Source organism: Mustelus asterias, chromosome 12 (assembly GCF_964213995.1).
Source record: "Mustelus asterias chromosome 12, sMusAst1.hap1.1, whole genome shotgun sequence".
NCBI classification, from domain to species: Eukaryota; Metazoa; Chordata; class Chondrichthyes; order Carcharhiniformes; family Triakidae; genus Mustelus; species Mustelus asterias.
In genome coordinates, this window is record NC_135812.1 from 85,946,103 (window position 1) to 85,964,184 (window position 18,082).

General features: G+C 39.8%; 1 protein-coding gene across 2 annotated transcripts in view; it reads right to left on the reverse strand.

Annotated features, from left to right (window-relative positions):
- Positions 1-441: 441 nt before the first annotated feature.
- lrrc45 (leucine rich repeat containing 45) overlaps positions 442-18,082 on the reverse strand; it is a 70,973-nt gene continuing 53,332 nt past the window's right edge. For both annotated transcript variants that reach the window (XM_078225554.1, XM_078225555.1), the window contains exons 17-18: positions 9,713-9,860; positions 442-9,253 (exon numbers count right to left, since the gene is read on the reverse strand). In XM_078225554.1, the coding sequence (XP_078081680.1) occupies positions 9,057-9,253; positions 9,713-9,860 (345 nt within the window). In that variant the 3' untranslated portion in view covers positions 442-9,056. The remainder of the gene's footprint in view (positions 9,254-9,712; positions 9,861-18,082) is intronic.

Here is an 18,082-nt window from a genome sequence, read left to right on the forward strand (position 1 = left end):
AGGAAAATAAATTGAAAAGGAATATAGTTTAATGCAAGGATTCTTAGCTGGGACTCCGTGAGAAGCTTTCAAAAAGTCTGCCTAAAATAAAGCTCATGTAATAAAAAATGTGCTCATCACAGGCTGAAAACAAATTAACATGTTCCCAGATAACATAATAGATTTTTGCCTTATGCAAGGCATTTTGCACTCAGATTATGTTCTTAAAAAAGAATAGCTGCTGACTGAAAATCACTTTCCTTATAAGAAACCATGAAATAGGGCGAGATACATTCCTGACCTGTAATTTTTATATTAAAAACCTATTGGCTATCTTGAATTGACCCAAAAATCCTCTTTAAACTTATCATAGAATCACTACAGTGCAGAAGGAGGCCATTCGGCCCATCAAGTCCACGCCAACAACAATCCCACCCAAGCCCTCTCCCCCTAACTCCACGCATTTACCCTGCCAATCCCCCTGACACTAGGGGGCAATTTAGTATGGCCAATCAACTTAACCCGCATATCTTTTGGAGTGTGGGAGAAAACTGGAGCACCCGGAGGAAACACACGCAGATACGGGGAGAATGTGCAAACTCCACGCAGTCATTCGAGACCAGAATTGAACCCGGGTCCCTGGTGCTGTGAGGCAGAAGTGTTAACCACTGTACCATCATTCCACCCAAACGTATCACCCGTATTAACTTATCTTCTGCTTGCTTCTTCCCACCGTTGCCCTCTTGCTTGCCATCCGGCTCACTCCCTTCCAATCATCGCTTCCATCTCCCGACCTCCCTCTCTGCCTTACTCTCCAACCCCCTCGTGACCTGGAATAGAGCAAAGGTTTGGCAAGAGGGAAGCAGTAAGGGATTTGTGAGATGGGTGGCAAGACAGAGGGAGTGAGAGGCTAAGAGGGGTGGCAAGTTGGAGGGAGTGAGCGTGCCTGGAAAGGTGGCGAATGAAGAAGCGGCTAGTTTTAAAAAAAGACCGAGCATTTGCAGTTACAATGCAGTTCTTGCGCATGCTCAGTAACCATGCCAAAATGGAACTAGGCTATTAAAATGCGCTTTAATTGGAGGATACCGATGCAGCTATTTCAGAAGTGAGAAAAACTATAAATAACAGGAATTATTTTTTTGTAAATGCACACATTTAACAGCTTTTAATTCAATCAGCCATTCAAAATGAGAAAACCCACAGAGCGATGCTGCAGAACTTCCTTCAAGTTCAACCATATTGTTGACAAAATCCAAGCAGGTAGAGGTTTGAGCACAAAACAAAACTTGCATTCACCCTGCAAAGTAGGAAGATGGCTCTTTGAATTTTGCTATTTGTATTGGAAGCGTCAATAATGTGCAATGTGTCAACCTTAAAAACAGAGACATTAATTATCAAAGAACAAAGAACAGTACAGCACAGGAAACAGGCCCTTCGGCCCTCCAAGCCTGTGCCGCTCCTTGGTCCAACTAGACCAATCGTTTGTATCCCTCCATTCCCAGGCTGGAAGCATGGAATATATAACAGCAAGAAAAGTTAGTTTTTTTTGAGCAAAGGAACTATTCCGTACTAAAGCTGTAATGAAATCCACAACTACCACTGACAAACAGCTTGCAGTCTCATTCTACAGTGGTGCAGAAAATTGCTAAAGCAAAAATTGCTTGCAATTGTTGAGAAATTGATAATGCCATGTGCCACTGAAATTGCAAGGGAAATGCTGGAGACCAGAAGGCTAAGGAACTGGAAAAAATACAGATATCAAATGACACTGTCAAATGCTGGATTGATTTAATGTCAAAAGGCATATTGCGCAGCACATTAATCGGCCGTGTGACAATAACTTTGCAATATAACTGGATAAATTCATGAACATTTTAAAAATGTTTCATTTACTCGCCCCCTTTTGGAATGTGTGGAATAAGGAAGTAAAAGGCGATGTTCTGAATTGCAAAGGGCTCAAGACAAGAAATCAGATGATACTTTCAAAAATGTTAGGCGATTCCATGACTTCAACAAAAATCAGCTGGATAAATTGCATCAGGGTCTGTCTGCACAGTTGGAGCTACAGCAATGATTGGAAAGTATTCTGGTGCCACGCAAAAGATAAAAGCCATTGCATCCAATGCATGCTATTTGGACATGTTTTTTATGCTGAAAGTTACACTTGTTATGAAAAATACTGAATTAGGTATTCAAGGCATTCTCAACAGAGATATACTCATTTTATTATTCAAAACATGGAACTCCAGGTGCTTTCCCACACTTCGGTAAGGAAGTAGGTGCTGAGCACAATTCTTATGCAAGAATACAAAGGTTAGATGGCTATCTTGAATGCTTAACTTGTATATTTAATTTCAGGGAAAAGGTATGTACTTTCTTTTTGTCAAGAAACCTGAACTTGCTAATGTGCTAAAAGATTATGCTCGACTGGTTCAACTGGGTTACCATGCAGACGTTCAGTGAAATGAATAAACTGAGTAAAACTATGCAAGGTGAGACACCTCTATTGCCCAGTGTAAAATAATTGCTACATTCAAAATCAATGTGCACATACACACACTTCCCAACACAGATCACTGTAAAATAGTCAGGATTAAAAAAAAAATCAGGATCTATTTTAACACCTTTCTAGCTCAGAGAGGTTAATTAAAGCATCGCTCCCATTAGTCTGTCTGAATCAGCAAACCCAAAGACTGAATGGCTCAATAGCACAAATTTTTACTCTGGACTATTAGAATGGTTGAAAAGTGTTAATATTTTCCTTTTCTTCCTTTCCTCGTTAAAAATCAATGATGAGCTACTTCCATGATTCTGCTGGTGATGCTTTATGGCTGACTGTATATGGGTGCCTTCTGCCCCTGTACAAAGTGGGTGGCCTCTGCTCAGCACCTTTTCAAATCAGAATAACAGAGCAATCTTAGCACTGAGAATGGCATATCACAAACCTGATCTGAGGTGCAAACTCCAACTAGTCACATCACTGTGACACCCCCATTTGCAGCTTCCATGCAGTTCTGCCACAGTTACAAATTCTGAAGTCGAATGCTTAGAGTCATAGAGGTTTACAGCATGGAAACAGGCCCTTTGGCCCAACTTGTCCATGCCGCCCAGTTTTTACCACTAAGCTAGTCTCAATTGCCCACATTTGGCCCATATCCCTCTATACCCATCTTAACCATGTAACTGTCTAATGCTTTTTAAAACACAAAATTCTACCCGTCTCTACTGCTGCCACTAGCAGCTCGTTCCACCCTCAGAGTGAAAAAAGCTTACCCTCAGGTAACTATTATCTTGCTGCATACTGAGCGCGTTTGGTCCATTAATTAGAAACAAAGGAGCAAAAACACTCAAACTCCCAGTAAATATGCAGAATGCATCTTGTACATGTTGATTATTGTCCATTCACAATTCTCCTGTAACACGTCCTTTTATCTTGGGAAATAAAGGGTGCAAAGTTCCAATGCAAAGTCTAGCTGTGCAACTCTTGCAGAAGACCTACTGCCTATAATGTTTTGGAAACAATGACATGTTGAAGCATTAGTAAATGCTGTAAAACAAAAATCAGACGTAAGGGATTACTCAGTAATGCATCAACATACCATGTTATTGTCACAACACATACTTTGACAGATTCCAATCGAGCAAATAAATCTGGCAGATTTTATTTTTGTCAAAACACAGTCAACTATATTTGAGATGCTGCAACTGGCCTGAGGGTAACGGGGGAAATGTGTGTGAAAAATAAAAACAAGCTAGAATTTATTTCCTTGTGTACACTGGAAAGCCCCCATGTGTGGATGTCAGGTGGAAACTGGATTAGATAGAACTGTGTGTCCCTTCCCTTGTTAATTGATTTCCTGATACTCACTATCTAAACTTACACAAAGGGAAAAAATACACTCAAGTGAGGTGGTGGACGCCTGCAGCTATCTGTATCCCAACAAGAATTGATGTTTTCAGTCAAAGAGGAAGAGATGTTAGAGAAAAAGCATTGGGTGGAGTTCTAGAGGACAAAGTATGGCCAGGTATATTTGCTGCTCACTGAGTTTTCTAATTCATATTTCTAAAGTTGCTTTCGCAAAGATAGTGTAAATGAGTTGATCAGGGAACAATTCACACTGATAGAGATGTTCCAAATGGGACTTTTAACTGTTGGGCACAAACATACACAGCCAATATTCTACAACAGAAAAATGTGGCTAAGAAAGTCACCATTTAAGCTGCTTTCTGTGCAGTCAACTTTTAAAACTGGGCAGAAAATTAGAAATAAATACTGCATTAAGTTCTTGTAGCAAATGAGGTGGGAGGAGACTATAATTTTATAGATTATATCTCAACCTTCTCCTAAGTCCCCTGCATCAGAGACGCCAGTCTTCAGCCAATCCAAATTACAACATACATCAAGAAAGGGCTGAAGGCACTGGATACTGCAAAGGCCATGTGTCCTGACAATATCCCGACTCGTAATGAAGACCAGAACTAGCTGCATTCCTATCCAAGCTTTTCCACAACTACAACACTGACATCTACCTGACAATGTGGAAAATTAGCCAGTTATGTGCTGTCCATGAAAATAGTCAGCTATGTAGTGGAAGGTGTTATTGACAAGCAGCAGTCCCTCAGCAATAACCTGCTTACCAATGTCAGTTTGAGTTTTGCCAAGGGTACTCAGCTCCAGACCTCTTTACAGCCTTCATCCAAACATGGACAAAAAAAGCTTTATTCCAAGGGCAAGTTGAGAGTGACTGCCCTTGAGATCAAGGTCACACTTGACTGAGTGTGGCATCAAGGAGCACTAGCAAAATTGAAGTCAATGTAAATCAGGGGAAAAATGCTCCATTAGTTGAGATTCATATTTGGCACAAAGGAAAATTTTGCAGTTGTTGCCAAAAATTCCACCACCTTCTATGGCAGCCAGCTCAGGGTTACTCAGACTGTTTGCAACCTTGATTTAATATTCAATTCCTGACTGAATTTGTGTTTGCATTTTCTGTCCATCACAAAGACATAACTCAAAAATCTGTAAATTTACACAAAATGATCCAAAAATTGAAAAAAAAGAGCAAGTTTAATAAAACCTTCCACCTCTAACAATGTCTTTGACCCTAGTTCAGCTTAATTTCTGCTGAAACCTTCATGAATAACGAAGTCATTTCAGACACAATGATTCCAATGCACTCCTGATTCAAACTTTCAAACCTTGTGTGTGGTAGCTTCAAGGACCCATCAACATGTTAGTTGGAGAAAGTCAACATAACTGTAAAACAGAACAATCAACAGATTATCGCTGGCTTGCGCTGATGACATAGCACTGCTCAGTAATTCCCATGCTGGAATGACAAAGAACTTGAAGATCTCATTTAGTCATTTTGCAAAAAAAAATAGCATTCATAATCAACACCAAAAGGGCAGCAGGCCCCTTACAAAGAGAAGACTTTTCTACATATTCACCAAGGACCTACCTGGGTGCATAAATGGCAATCCCACGGACAACAATTTTCTCCAGGGAAACAGATAAGTACCTGGGCACCCGCATAGGCTCATGGGTCAGAGTCACTGAAGACAAATAGTATCCAAGCTCAGTTTTTGGATTACATGCCTAAGACTGACAGAACAAATAACAATTTTGAAGTTTTAGATCCTGAAAATGCATAATCAAGGATCCACGATAATTTAATCCTAACAGAATGTCTGACCGGAACTTGACAGCACAAGAAAGTTGGCGAAGAAGATTCTGCATCTCCCAAGTGACATCACGGCTACCATATTCTACACTAGTAACAAATACAGGGGCTGGGCCTGCTCAACTTAGAGATCCAGATCTTGTTGGCAATAATCCAGAAGCTAGAATACCTTCTGAACTCTAACAATGTAGCCATCAAGGCATCATTTCAAAACCAAGGGTAACAATACCAACACCATCACGAGGGTCAAAATTTTGAAAATCCCCATGGATTTCCTTCAAACTGCCATGGTGAAACCCTGGAAAATGATGTACAGCAAAGGCTGCCACCAATGCCAGGAGAAACATTGAAGGTGCAATGTGTACATATCCAAACACCTGAGAGACAAAGTTTAGGAACAGGTGCGCAGATGGATAGAATGAAAGTTCGTGAGGTGGGCAGACTTCCATTGTCAAGAAGCTGGTGTTCATTATTACTGAATTGATAAAGTGACAATTGACAAATTACAAGAGAGCTCATGGACGAATAAATTCACTACCCCAAACTGTCCCACTTCATCAATAGTTTGCAACTTTGTCTGATAAAGTGCACCATTTTCCACAACTGATATAACATGATGACAATGTGCAGGAGGGGGCAACAAACCAACAAAATCCCCAAGAACATATCTGGCAGCCGCTGTGAGTCAAGAATGCTCAGATCAAGAGCCACAATAAAACCCTGGAAAAACATACAAATATGTACTGTACCTTGAAGCAAAGATTAAAGCACAGGTTGGGACAATGCAGAAGCTTAACATAATTATTAAGAAGGGGCAGAAGGTAGCAGTGGTCGATGTGTGAGGTACGAAGACAACCCCATGGAGCTTGAGAAGGCATGGGTAGAGAAATGTGAAAAATATCAGCACTAATATTAGAAATCCTAGAACTGATCAGTCAGATACTTTGGCTTTGCGATGTGGGCTGGAGGGGAAGGGTTTGAAAGAAACTACATCCTCATGAAACTCTTGAGAATCAAAATGCAAAGCCTTTTTCACACCAAATCTCGAGACCAACCATAATTGATAATGCGGAACTCTTGTAATTATTTACTCATGTGACTCAATACAACTAAATGTATGTAACTTATCACATTGTATGGCTTCTGCAGTTTTTGATATGTCTGCACAAAAAAAACCTAACACATCACATAAAGACTTGATACAAACATATAACCTGAGGAACTGTTGGGCAGCTCAATCCCATAAGGATATGTTAACAACTTTTACGATACTCCTATTGTCATACAAGGGTCCGTGACACTCCGTGCCACTGTATTACAGCAGACCCGACCCACCCCTTTTCCTCATCACCCTTTCCCTATGCTCTGGCACCAGATGGACTTTCAATATGGACAAACCATGTGACAACTGGGAAGAAATGTTGCAATGGCCAAATGCCTTGATACCTAATTAGTGACCATGCATGAATAGATGAATGAAGTTCCCACTGCCCCTACCTATTATCTAGCAAAACATAGTGCCTTGGAATATTTTTGTTCATTAAAGGCGCCATATGAATTGAATGCAAGTTGTTGCTGCTATTACACAATTATCAAACAACAAACTTAGTGAAGTGGATAGAAGTTACCTGTGGCAGCTAACTACAGGGTATCACACACACTCAAAACATAGGAATATTGAGCACCGGGGAAGCAGAAATCAGTCCATGATCCACTAGGAATTTGTTGGATAATTTCAGTGTAACCATGGATTAGGAGTGGTGTTGTGCTATTTTCTCATGTAAATTTATGTGTAATTGATCTAATTTCAGTTTTATGATAAAACATCACTGCCTAAATTGCCTCAATCACTTGAGAGATAGATCTGCTAAAACTCTCAGCTCATTTACACAAGTCCATCCCATGCTCTGCTGAACAGCCAACGTGAGCTTCCTATGCAAACAATGTGGTTGCATAAACATAAATTCATAAATTTAGATGCAGAACAGCCCAACGATATCGGATCTTGCCATAATTGAGATCTTTGGATTTTGTCAATGATTGTCTTTGCAATTCATTTTACTTACACACTACACTCAACTGAAGCAGTGCACCTGAAATGTTTCAAACTCTAACCACAATCCTTCAGAAGGAGTGAGCAGGTAAGAATGACCTTCCCAGCAGGTGTATCCCTGTTCCGAATAAAAATGGAAGAAATCACCAATTGGCTCCCCAGCTGGATGTCAGTCTGCTTGTTTGGGCTGACTTCCATTTGGGGACGGAGCAGCTTGGAGGAGAATGCAGGTCCAGGTAAGTCTACATCTATGCTTAATCGGACCTGGGGTCCAGTGGAGCGGGGACAGAATCAGGGGCCTCTTGGGCAAAGTCACAAGCTTCTAGGAGAATATCTGGGAAAGATCTTCAGGTTCAGAGTCCAGATATCCGACTGCAGATAATTATCCAGGCAGGGGAGCTGAATCCAGCATTTAGGTGGAAAGGCACTTATCTTCTGAATCCGACAATCCTCATTTGAATTTAGTCGTTGGTTTCCCTGGTCATCCACTGTTACATTCAAACAGTGAATAACAATAATGATTACAGACTTATTACAATATTTAAAATACCAACCAACCTCCTTGGAACAGGCTGATTACTGAGTCCAGGTCCAACTCTGTTAAAACCAAGTGGCGTTGCATTGAGATTCAGATTTTGAACATTTTAATTTCGCAATCGACTAAGGCCTGCCTTTTTAAAAATTAAAATCTGCTGACAATGTTTCACACCACATGAAATTCAGTGAAAATTAATGAGGTAAATTTTAAAGAGAATGGATTTCAAATTCTGACTTTGGGACATTGAAACAAATTATCCTCACTCTCACAAGCTGTATTTAGCAGATGAAGACATTTAACATCAGGTCTAATTAAATGCGTAACCCATTTTGAACACACAAAATATTTTAAAAAACAGGCTTGGTTTGCACATCATTTTAGCCAGCCAGCGATTTAAACTACTTATGAACCCAACAAATCTCCAACAGTCCACGCAACAAAACCATAACCATAACCAACAAAAAACATATTTGCAATGATCAAATTAAGAGATAAGCTAAAAGACAATTTTTCAGACCTTTACCTTTTCTCAGACTTTATGGCATCATTGCTTCCAAAATTACAGTCCTACTGGTTAAAATAGATAACCTAGAAGCCATTCTGTGTATAATTTTTGTGTCAAGTATTTGCCAGTATCATTCTATCCCTGCAACTTGATTTTACCTACATCAAGGCTTTATTTTTTTTCCTGAAATGCATCATTTTCATTCCACCTTCAATTTTGCACCACTTTGTAATCTGAAAATTGGAAAACATCTGCCTCTCTTTACTAGTTGCCCACATTCCTTTTTGCTGTAAAATTTCATTTTTTTGTACATTGAGTGCCAAGAGGAGAGCTCTGTACATAGGAGAGGATTGCGTTATGTAGGAAGCTCGCTCGTTGTGCTTCATCCTCTTTCATTCGCATAATCTCGTTGTCTTTCAGTCGGACCTTTTCCAATAAGGAACTAATTTCGCTCTCTTTATCCAATATGGCATCACGGTGGTTACTCGACTGTACTGTAATAAAACAGCAGAATTTTATTTTCAGTAAAGTCATGGGCTTGGGACTCATTGAACAAAGCAATATTTCAGGCTGAGTTGAAAAGAGGGGTTACTGCTTATGGAAATTTCAGTTCCAAATTAGTCTCTTTTTCAGGACTGATATGATGTTCATGATTTTCCATTTATACTCTAGTTCTTACTTGGTGATAATGAAGCGAGAACACATAGATCAACTGACTGTCAGCCAGCTGCACCATTTCTGTTATCTTCATAGTGTTTTGAGATAGTTCAATCATCATGCTAAAATTAACCCAATGCATTAAAATAGTAAAAAAACACTTGCTTTAAACATTTGCGGTTTCTTTAGACAAATAATCAGTATAGCCATATTGTACTTAAGTGTTTACCATAGATAGCTGAAAAAAAACTGATAGGTTTCACAGTTTATAAAGCAAATATTCCCTGCTTTCATACCTTTCAGTTGTCGCTCCAGGGCTGAAATCTTTTCTTTGAGCCCTTCCTGTGCAATTCGCTCTGCTTGCAGATGGCCAATTTGTTCCTGGAGTTCCACCCGCACATTATTCACCTCTGCAACCTTCTCTTGGTCCTTACCAGACAACTCCTGAATATGGAGATTTCAGTATTAGCATTTATAACACTTAGGTTGCATTTCACACAAATGAATGCAAGTAAATAGAGGTCTTTTGCAGTGAAGCATGTTCTCCAGGCATTATTGGAGGCTAGAAAATTCACTTTAGACCATATTGATTTAGCATCAAAATGGACAGGAAGGGGAAGCAATAGACTCTAAGATTGATGAGCTTCAAAAGGGCTAAGTAGTTCTTCTGATCTGCATTTACCTAGTAACAGTGGAACGTGTAGGCCCTTCGGCCTTTTGGCTAAGATTAAGTGTAGTATGGATGGGATGCTGCACTTGGTTGAGGTCATTGGGTTACACTGAAGCTTCATATGTTTCATATGAAGCAATTTTTAAAAGCGGCATCTCGGCCTTTTGGCTAAGATGCAAATGAGCTCAAGTCTTGGAGGAGGAACCTCCCCCTTCTCCAATCAGGTTGGCTCATGTAGATCGGGCCCAGGACAGGGTGGTTTGGTCGCTCGCCCTGTCTTGTCAGCCTGGATCGGAAATGTCTCAACTTGTTGAGACTTTGAATTGGATTGGATTTGATTGAATTGGAAAAGTATTTAAAAAAAATAAATAAATAAATAAATAAACGTGTAGGCCCTTGGGTATGAGGAACATTTGAAAAGAAGGTTGTGAGAAGACCATCTTTCCCAATCACTAGCAGTTCTTTCCTCTCAGGGAAACATCAAAGAAAACATGTGGTGCGTTTCAGGCAAAATTGAGGAAATTTCTCCCTGAGCACAATGAACAAAACTTTAGGTCTGATCACCAGGCATGCATATGTATAATTCCCCCTACACTCCATATAGACAGGCCATTATGAAAGTCAGAGTCTGCTGCCATTTCTATTCATCAGGCCAATTCCAAAGATCATAGACTTCCCACATTATTGAATTGTTTCTTCTGTTAAATTAATTTTGCTTAACCTGCTTAAAATGAAGAATGCCACATGGCTTACTGTTTCTCTGGATAGGCAAGTCCACATATTCATCACCCTATATATGAGCCAAACTTTAACGTATGTGTGCCTTGTTAAAAAAAACATTTGTTACAATAGAAATTACTTAATTTATTTATTGAGTTAAAACTACTGGTTGAGTTTTTAAAAAGACCTAACAACAATATTTTAAAAAAACCTCAACCAGCAGCTTCCAAGTTGGCTGAACATTTGCATAACTACCCTACAAATTGCAAAGCTGATGAGACAGTCAACCTGTCTAGGAGAACTCATCAGAGACCTTCACCTTAAGAGGAATGTAAATGGGCCATTCATAAAACATCCAGATAGCACTTGTATACTCAGATGGGTATGGAACAAGCCATTGGACACAATCACTTTAGACAATGGGCTCTGGCTGAGAAGTGAACTCTCCCAACTGTAATCTTGTCATTTCGAGACCATGGACAGGAAATTGCTATGGCCACTTTTGGGTAACTGGTCAGTTGGTGAGGTCATGTGATGAGCCATCTAACCCTCGTGTTTTAAGAAACTGCTCTTCTCCGTCCACAGAACAGAAGGCGGAGAGACAAAGAGGAAGCTTGATTCCTTACCTATTATTTGAGCAACTATATGCTGTGAACAGCATCTAAAAACCAATCTTGATTTTGCTGACTCTGATCAACCAAAAAGAAATCATCCCTCAACGTCTTTAAAATCGTCTCATCGCAGAATTTGAAGAGACCGTCGAGCCCAGTATGGAACCACCCAAGGCATCAATCCACCAGATCTGTATGCAATCGAGTTTTCTTTGGACTTCAAAACTTCTTAACCTAACCTCCCACTCGCCTGAACTGACGTATGTGCATGAGAATCAGAGCGTTATTATTTTTATTTAGATCAGATGTTAAATATAATACTATTCTCCTTTATTTAAAAAAAACTTACAAGAAAACATGTCTGTGCGTGCCTTTTATAGCTATGGCATTTAAACAGGTAAACACTGAATTGGCAAGCGTACTTTTCTTAAAAAAGTTGCCGTCAATGGAGGCATGGAAAGAGAGGGGAACCATCCTATTACTTCTCATCTGGTCGTAACAGCCTTTTCCCTTAAAGCTTGAACCATGTCCTCTTCTTCTAGAATTTGGGTTATCTTAAAAAGTGCACTGGGATCCAGTTTATCTCTTAGCTTTGGAATCCTAAATATCTCAATAAGATCACTTCAAAACCACCCTAATTGCTCAATGTTGATGATTTGTCATCATAGCACAGGTATCAAAGCCATTCCTCAATTGAGTTGCTTTTCTCTGTACATTTTCACATTACACGGATAGTTTAAGCTATTTTACCTAAGCGATCAAATCACTCTACAGATTGTAGACTATTCTCATTTGTATTATATCCTAGTTTTATGACCAAATCTCATTAGTAAAATTGAAGAGTTGTTAACATTCCGTCCTCAAAATAGGAGTTCACGGTCAATTTGGTTCAACTGATTGTATGCCCACCCTGGAGACAAGAAGATTGTGGGTTTAATTTCCCAAAATTAATGAGCACATGATCCAAGGATCCAGGCTGACACCTCAACACTATTGAAGGATGTCTCATTGCTGGAGATGCTTTCAGATCAGATGCTAAACCTATGCCAGCCCATGTAGTACTATTCCATGAAGAGCATGGAATCTTTCCCAATGATCTAGCCACTATTTTGGCCATTGAAGCAGTCCATATCCAAATGCAGCAAGACCTGGATCCAGTCTTGGGCTAACATAGTGACAAGTAACATTCCCGTCTGTCAAGCAATGACCATCTCCAATAAGGAAGAATTTAACCATTACCCCTTGACATTAAATAGCATTTCCATTACTGAATCCTCTACTGTCAACATCCTGGGGGTTACCATTGACCAGAAACTGAACTGGACAAGCCATATAAATACTGCAGCTACAAGAGCAGGTCAGAGACCAGGAATTCTGCGGTAAGTAACTCACCTCCTGACTTCCCAAGTCGAGTGTGCTGGGGGAATATTCTCCATTAGCCTGAACAAATGCAGCTCCAACTACACTCAAGAAGCTCGACACCATCCAGGACGAAACACTGATTGATCGGTACTCCATTCAATCCCTCCACCACCTCCAATGCACAGTGGCAGCAAAGTATACCATCCAGAAGATGCACTGTAGGAACACACCAAGTCCCCGAAGACAGTAACTTCTAAACCCTTGCTTGCTACCAACTAGATGGCCAAGGGCAGCAGATGCATGGGAATACCACCACCTGGAAGTTCTGCTCCAAGCCACTTACCATCCTGACTTAGAAATGTATCACCATTCCTTCACTGTTGCTGGTTCAAAATCCTGGAACATCCTCCCTAACAGTACTGTGGGTACACCCATACCACATGGACTGCAGCGCTCGAGGAAATCAGCTCACCAAAACCTTCTCGAGAGCAATTAGGGATGGGTAAGCCGCATCCGATGAATGAATAAAAAAATCATCCCACAACCAGCATGACTAAAAACAAATTGTCCAACTGGCCATTCATGCATTCATTTGTTGTTTGTTGTGCACAAAGTGTTTGCAATTCTCCTTTGTATAACAGCATATGCAGTACTTCAAACAAGTAATCAACTGGTTTGCAAAGGACTTTGCATTGTCTGGAGCTGTGATAACCTTGCTGTGTAAATGCAAATTCTTTTCATGGGAAACAAAAATAGGCCCACAATTATTCTCCAATATACTGCTCTTCTACCATTCTTTATCTGATTCATTAATTCATCCACTTCAAATGTTTTCCCTATTCAATCCATGACGTTGTGTCGAAAGTTTTATAAAGAGCTGTCTAATGTTGTAATGGTGCAGTCTAAGTTTCTGTCATTTGAGGTCCCCGCAGACAGTTTTAAGTAGTATATAGCTGCTCTTGAAAAATAGTTTAGTCTGTAATTAGCACTAATTGGAATATACTTTGTAATTTTATGGTGCTCCGACAGGGACACGCCCAACCCAAATGTGCATACCATTGCATGAGATGACGTTGGACGTGTGTCCCAAAGTCATGGCGCACGTGTACAAGATCGAATTTGGTGGGTGCGTGCGGGAGTCAGAGCTCCGCCCGCTGACAATTAAAGGGCCAACTAAAGTAATTTAAAAGCCTATTGCCTAAGATTTTACGTTGACCATGTGATTTTACTTTTGTCGCATGGGGCAAAAAAGGCAGGCAGGTATTATGTTTTTATCAATTTGTCACCTAAGAGCAATACAAAAGGCCCCCAGAGCACAAGCATGTTCATGTTATTTGTGATTTTGCTGCCACTATATTTCTGAGTTTTGCCAGATTTCCTTTTGGTTGCGCTAGCTCTTGGAGCTGATTCACCTACAAGTCGGTAAAAACCACGGGGAACATTAATGTTTACAAAAGATTTTGGCCTTGAAATACAGGGATAAGTGAGGCTGTATCATTGGGAGGGTCTATACCTGAACCATGGTGGGACCAGTATTCTAGCAAGCAGAATAACGAGGGAAGTAGTTTACACTAAATAGTGGGGGCAAGGCGTCAAATTTGGGAAGGTGTGGTAAATCAAAGAGTCAATAAAAGGTAAGAGACAAAGGTATTAATATGCAAAATGATAAACGGACTGTGACAGGAAGGGGCAGAGAGTACAGGGAGTATAAAACTAAGAATAAATCAACAGACAAGGGTAGAAGTTACAAAAATAATACAAGCACAAAATTAAAGGCTTTGAATCTGAATACGCAAAGCACTTGAAACAAAACAGATGAACTGCAAGCACAAATAGAAATAGATAAGTACAATCTGATAGCCATTAGACATGTGGCTGCAGAATGATAGATGGGGACCTGAATATATTGAAGAGTATTTGACATTTACGAAGGACAGGAAGCTAGGAAACAATGGAGGGGTGGCTCTGTTAACTAATGATGATATTAACACATTAGAGAGGAATGACCCAAGTTCAAGAAACCAGGATATAGAAATGGTTTGAGTAAACATAAGAAATGATGATGATAAGAAGTCACTTATGGAAGTGGCGTACAGGCTTCCAAACAGTAACCATACAGAAGGACAGGGTATAAAAGGAGAAATAATGTGAGCCTGTCAGAACGGTACAGCAGTAATCATGGGGAATTTTAATCTGCATATAGACTGGGAAAATCAGATGGGCAAAGGTAGTGTAGGAATTCATACAATGCTTTTGGGATAGTTTCTTAGAATGGCATGATCTGCCACCAACCAGAGGGCAGGTTATATTTGACCTGGTATTGTGCAACAAGATAGGATTAATTATTAACCTCATAATGAAGGCACTTATAGGTAGCAGCAATCATAATATCATTGAATGTCACATTCAGTCTGAGCAACTGAAGAGTGGGTTGAAGACTAGTATTTTAAACTTAAATAAAAGCAATTATGAGGGCATGAAAGCACAGGTTTAAAATGAATTTATGCAGTGGCAGCCATTTCAAGGGATATTTCAGAATACACAGTTCTGCAATACTTGCAGTTCATAGAATAAATACATGTTAATGAGAAAGAAGAATTCCAAGGGGAGGACCTACCATCCGTGATTAACTTAAGAAGCTAAAGATAGCATCAAATGTAAAGAAAATGCATTGGGTGGGTGGCAGGTCAGAAGATTGGACAGAATATAAAAAACAACAAAGAATGACTAAAAGGTTGATAAGGAGGGAAAAAATAAGTACAAATGAAAGCTAGCTAGACCTAAAAAGACTGATAGTAAGAGTTTCTATCGGTATTTTTAAAAAGAAAAAAGTTAACAAAGTGAACATTGGTCATGGAACATTCACAATAATTTGGATGAATTGACAGCGCAAATAGATGTAGGATAAGATTGTGAATATGGAGACTTGGCTGCAGGGTGACCAAGGCTGGGAACTGAATATCCAGGGTATTCAACATTTAGGAAGGAGAGTCAGAAAGGGAAAGGAGCTGTATGATGTTAGTTAGTTACGGATGAAATCAGTGGAATAGTGAGATGATATTGGTTCAGAAAATTGAACCAATTGAATACAGGAGTTGGGACGTCTTGTTGAAGTTGTACAAGACATTGGTAAGGCCACACTTGGAATATTGTGTGCAATTCTGGTCACCCTATTATAGAAAAGATATTATTAAACTAGAAAGAGTGCAGAAAAGATTTACTAGGATGCTACCGGGACTTGATGGATTGAGTTATAAGGAGAGGCTGAATAGACTGGGACTTTTTTCTCTGGAGCGTAGGAGGCTGAGGGGTGATCTTATAGGGGTCTATAAAATAATGAGGGGCAAGACAAGGTAGATAGTCAATATCTTTTCCCAAAGATAGGGGAGTCTAAAACTAGAGGGCATAGGTTTAAGGTGAGAGGGGAGAGATACAAAAGTGTCCAGAGGGGCAATCTTTTCATACAAAGGGTGGTGAGTGTCTGGAACAAGATGCCAGAGGTAGTAGTTGAGGCGGGTACAATTTTATCTTCTAAAAAGTATTTAGATAGTTACATGGGTACTATGGGTATAGAGGGATATGGGCCAAATGCGGGCAATTGGGATTAGTTTAGGGGTTTAAAAAAAAGGGCGGCAAGGACAAGTTGGGCTGAAGGGCCTGTTTCCATGCTGTAAACCTCTATGACTCTAAAATCTAGATGTAGAATCAATCTGGATGAAGCTAAGAAGTAACAAAGGGATGAAAACATCAATGGAAGTTGTCTATGGGCTTCCAATCAGCAGTGGTATGGTAGGGAGTGGCATTAAACAGGAAATTAGAGATGCATATAACAAGGATTCTACAGAATCTTTGATGACCTTAACTACATCGAACTGAGCAAACTGAATTAATAATCTTGTTGTGTGGGGTCCTTCAGGAAACAGTGACCATAATCTAATTGAAACCTTCATTATAATTGGGTAGAATTCTTCTTTATAAACAGAAAGCGAAGCAATCCGATCAGAAACTAGAGTCCTAAATCTAAAACTACGTAGGTATGAAGCGTGAGTTGGTCAAGACAGATTGGGGAACTTCATTAGAAGGCATGATGGTGGCTAGGCAATGGCTAATACTTAAAGAATGAACGTTTGCATTGCAACAGTGATACATTGCTTTGTGGCACAAAAACACAACAGGAAAAGAGGCCCACCATGGCTAACAAAATAAATTAAGGACAGTATTAGTCTGAGAGAGGAGTCATATAAAGTTGCATAAAAATGTAGCAAACCTGAGGAGTGGACCAAGAAATTGAGAGGGTAAAAATGGGAGCATGACAGTAAACTTGCAAGGAACATAAAAGCAGACTGTTGGAGTTATTATTAAGTATGCAAAAAGAAAGAGATTTGTGAAGACAAATGTACTTAACACATCAAAACAAGAGAACGTATAATGGAGAACAAGGAAATGGCAGAGAAATTAAATAACTACTTTAGTTTTGTCTTCATGGAGGAAGACACAAGTAACTTCTCAGAAATGTGCTGGAGAAATCAATGTGACTGAAAGCCAATAAATCCCAGGGCTTGATAATGTGCATTCCAGGTTACTAAAGGAGGTGGCCATGGAAATAGTGGATACGTTGATTACCATCTTCCAAAATTCTGTAGGTTCTGGAACCATCACGGCAGATTGGAGGGTGGCAAATGGAACCCCACTATTTAAGAAAGGAAGGGAGGGAGAAAGCAGGGATTTACAGACTTAATAGCCTAACATTAGTCGTAGGGAAAATGTTAGAGTCTATTATAGAGGATGAGAGAACAGGACACTTAGAAAGCATGATTAGACAAAGTCAACATGGATTTATGAAAGGGAAATATGTTTGACAAACCTACTGGAGATTTTTGAGGATGTAACTAGTAGAATAGATACAGGTGAACCAGTGGATGTGGTGTATTTGGATTTTCAGAAAGCTTTTGATAAAGTCCCACATAATTAAAACACATGGGATTGGGGGTAATATATTGGTATGGATTGATAATTGTTTAGCAGACAGGAAACAGAGATTAGGAATAGATGCTTCTCAACATATATAGAAATGATGAGAGGCCTAGTGAACATAGGATCCTTAGTCTAGTGAGTGGGTCACATTTAATACATGCTGTATCACTGCAGTGGTAGTCCAACCTGTGGCTCGCGGGCCACGTGATCCATCAGCGTTCAGAATGCACCCACAAGACTTTTTATTGATCATTGCCCATAGGAAGAATGGCCACATTCCACTGCTTTCTATCCACCTAGTTTTTTCCTACCTGTATGACTGAAATGAT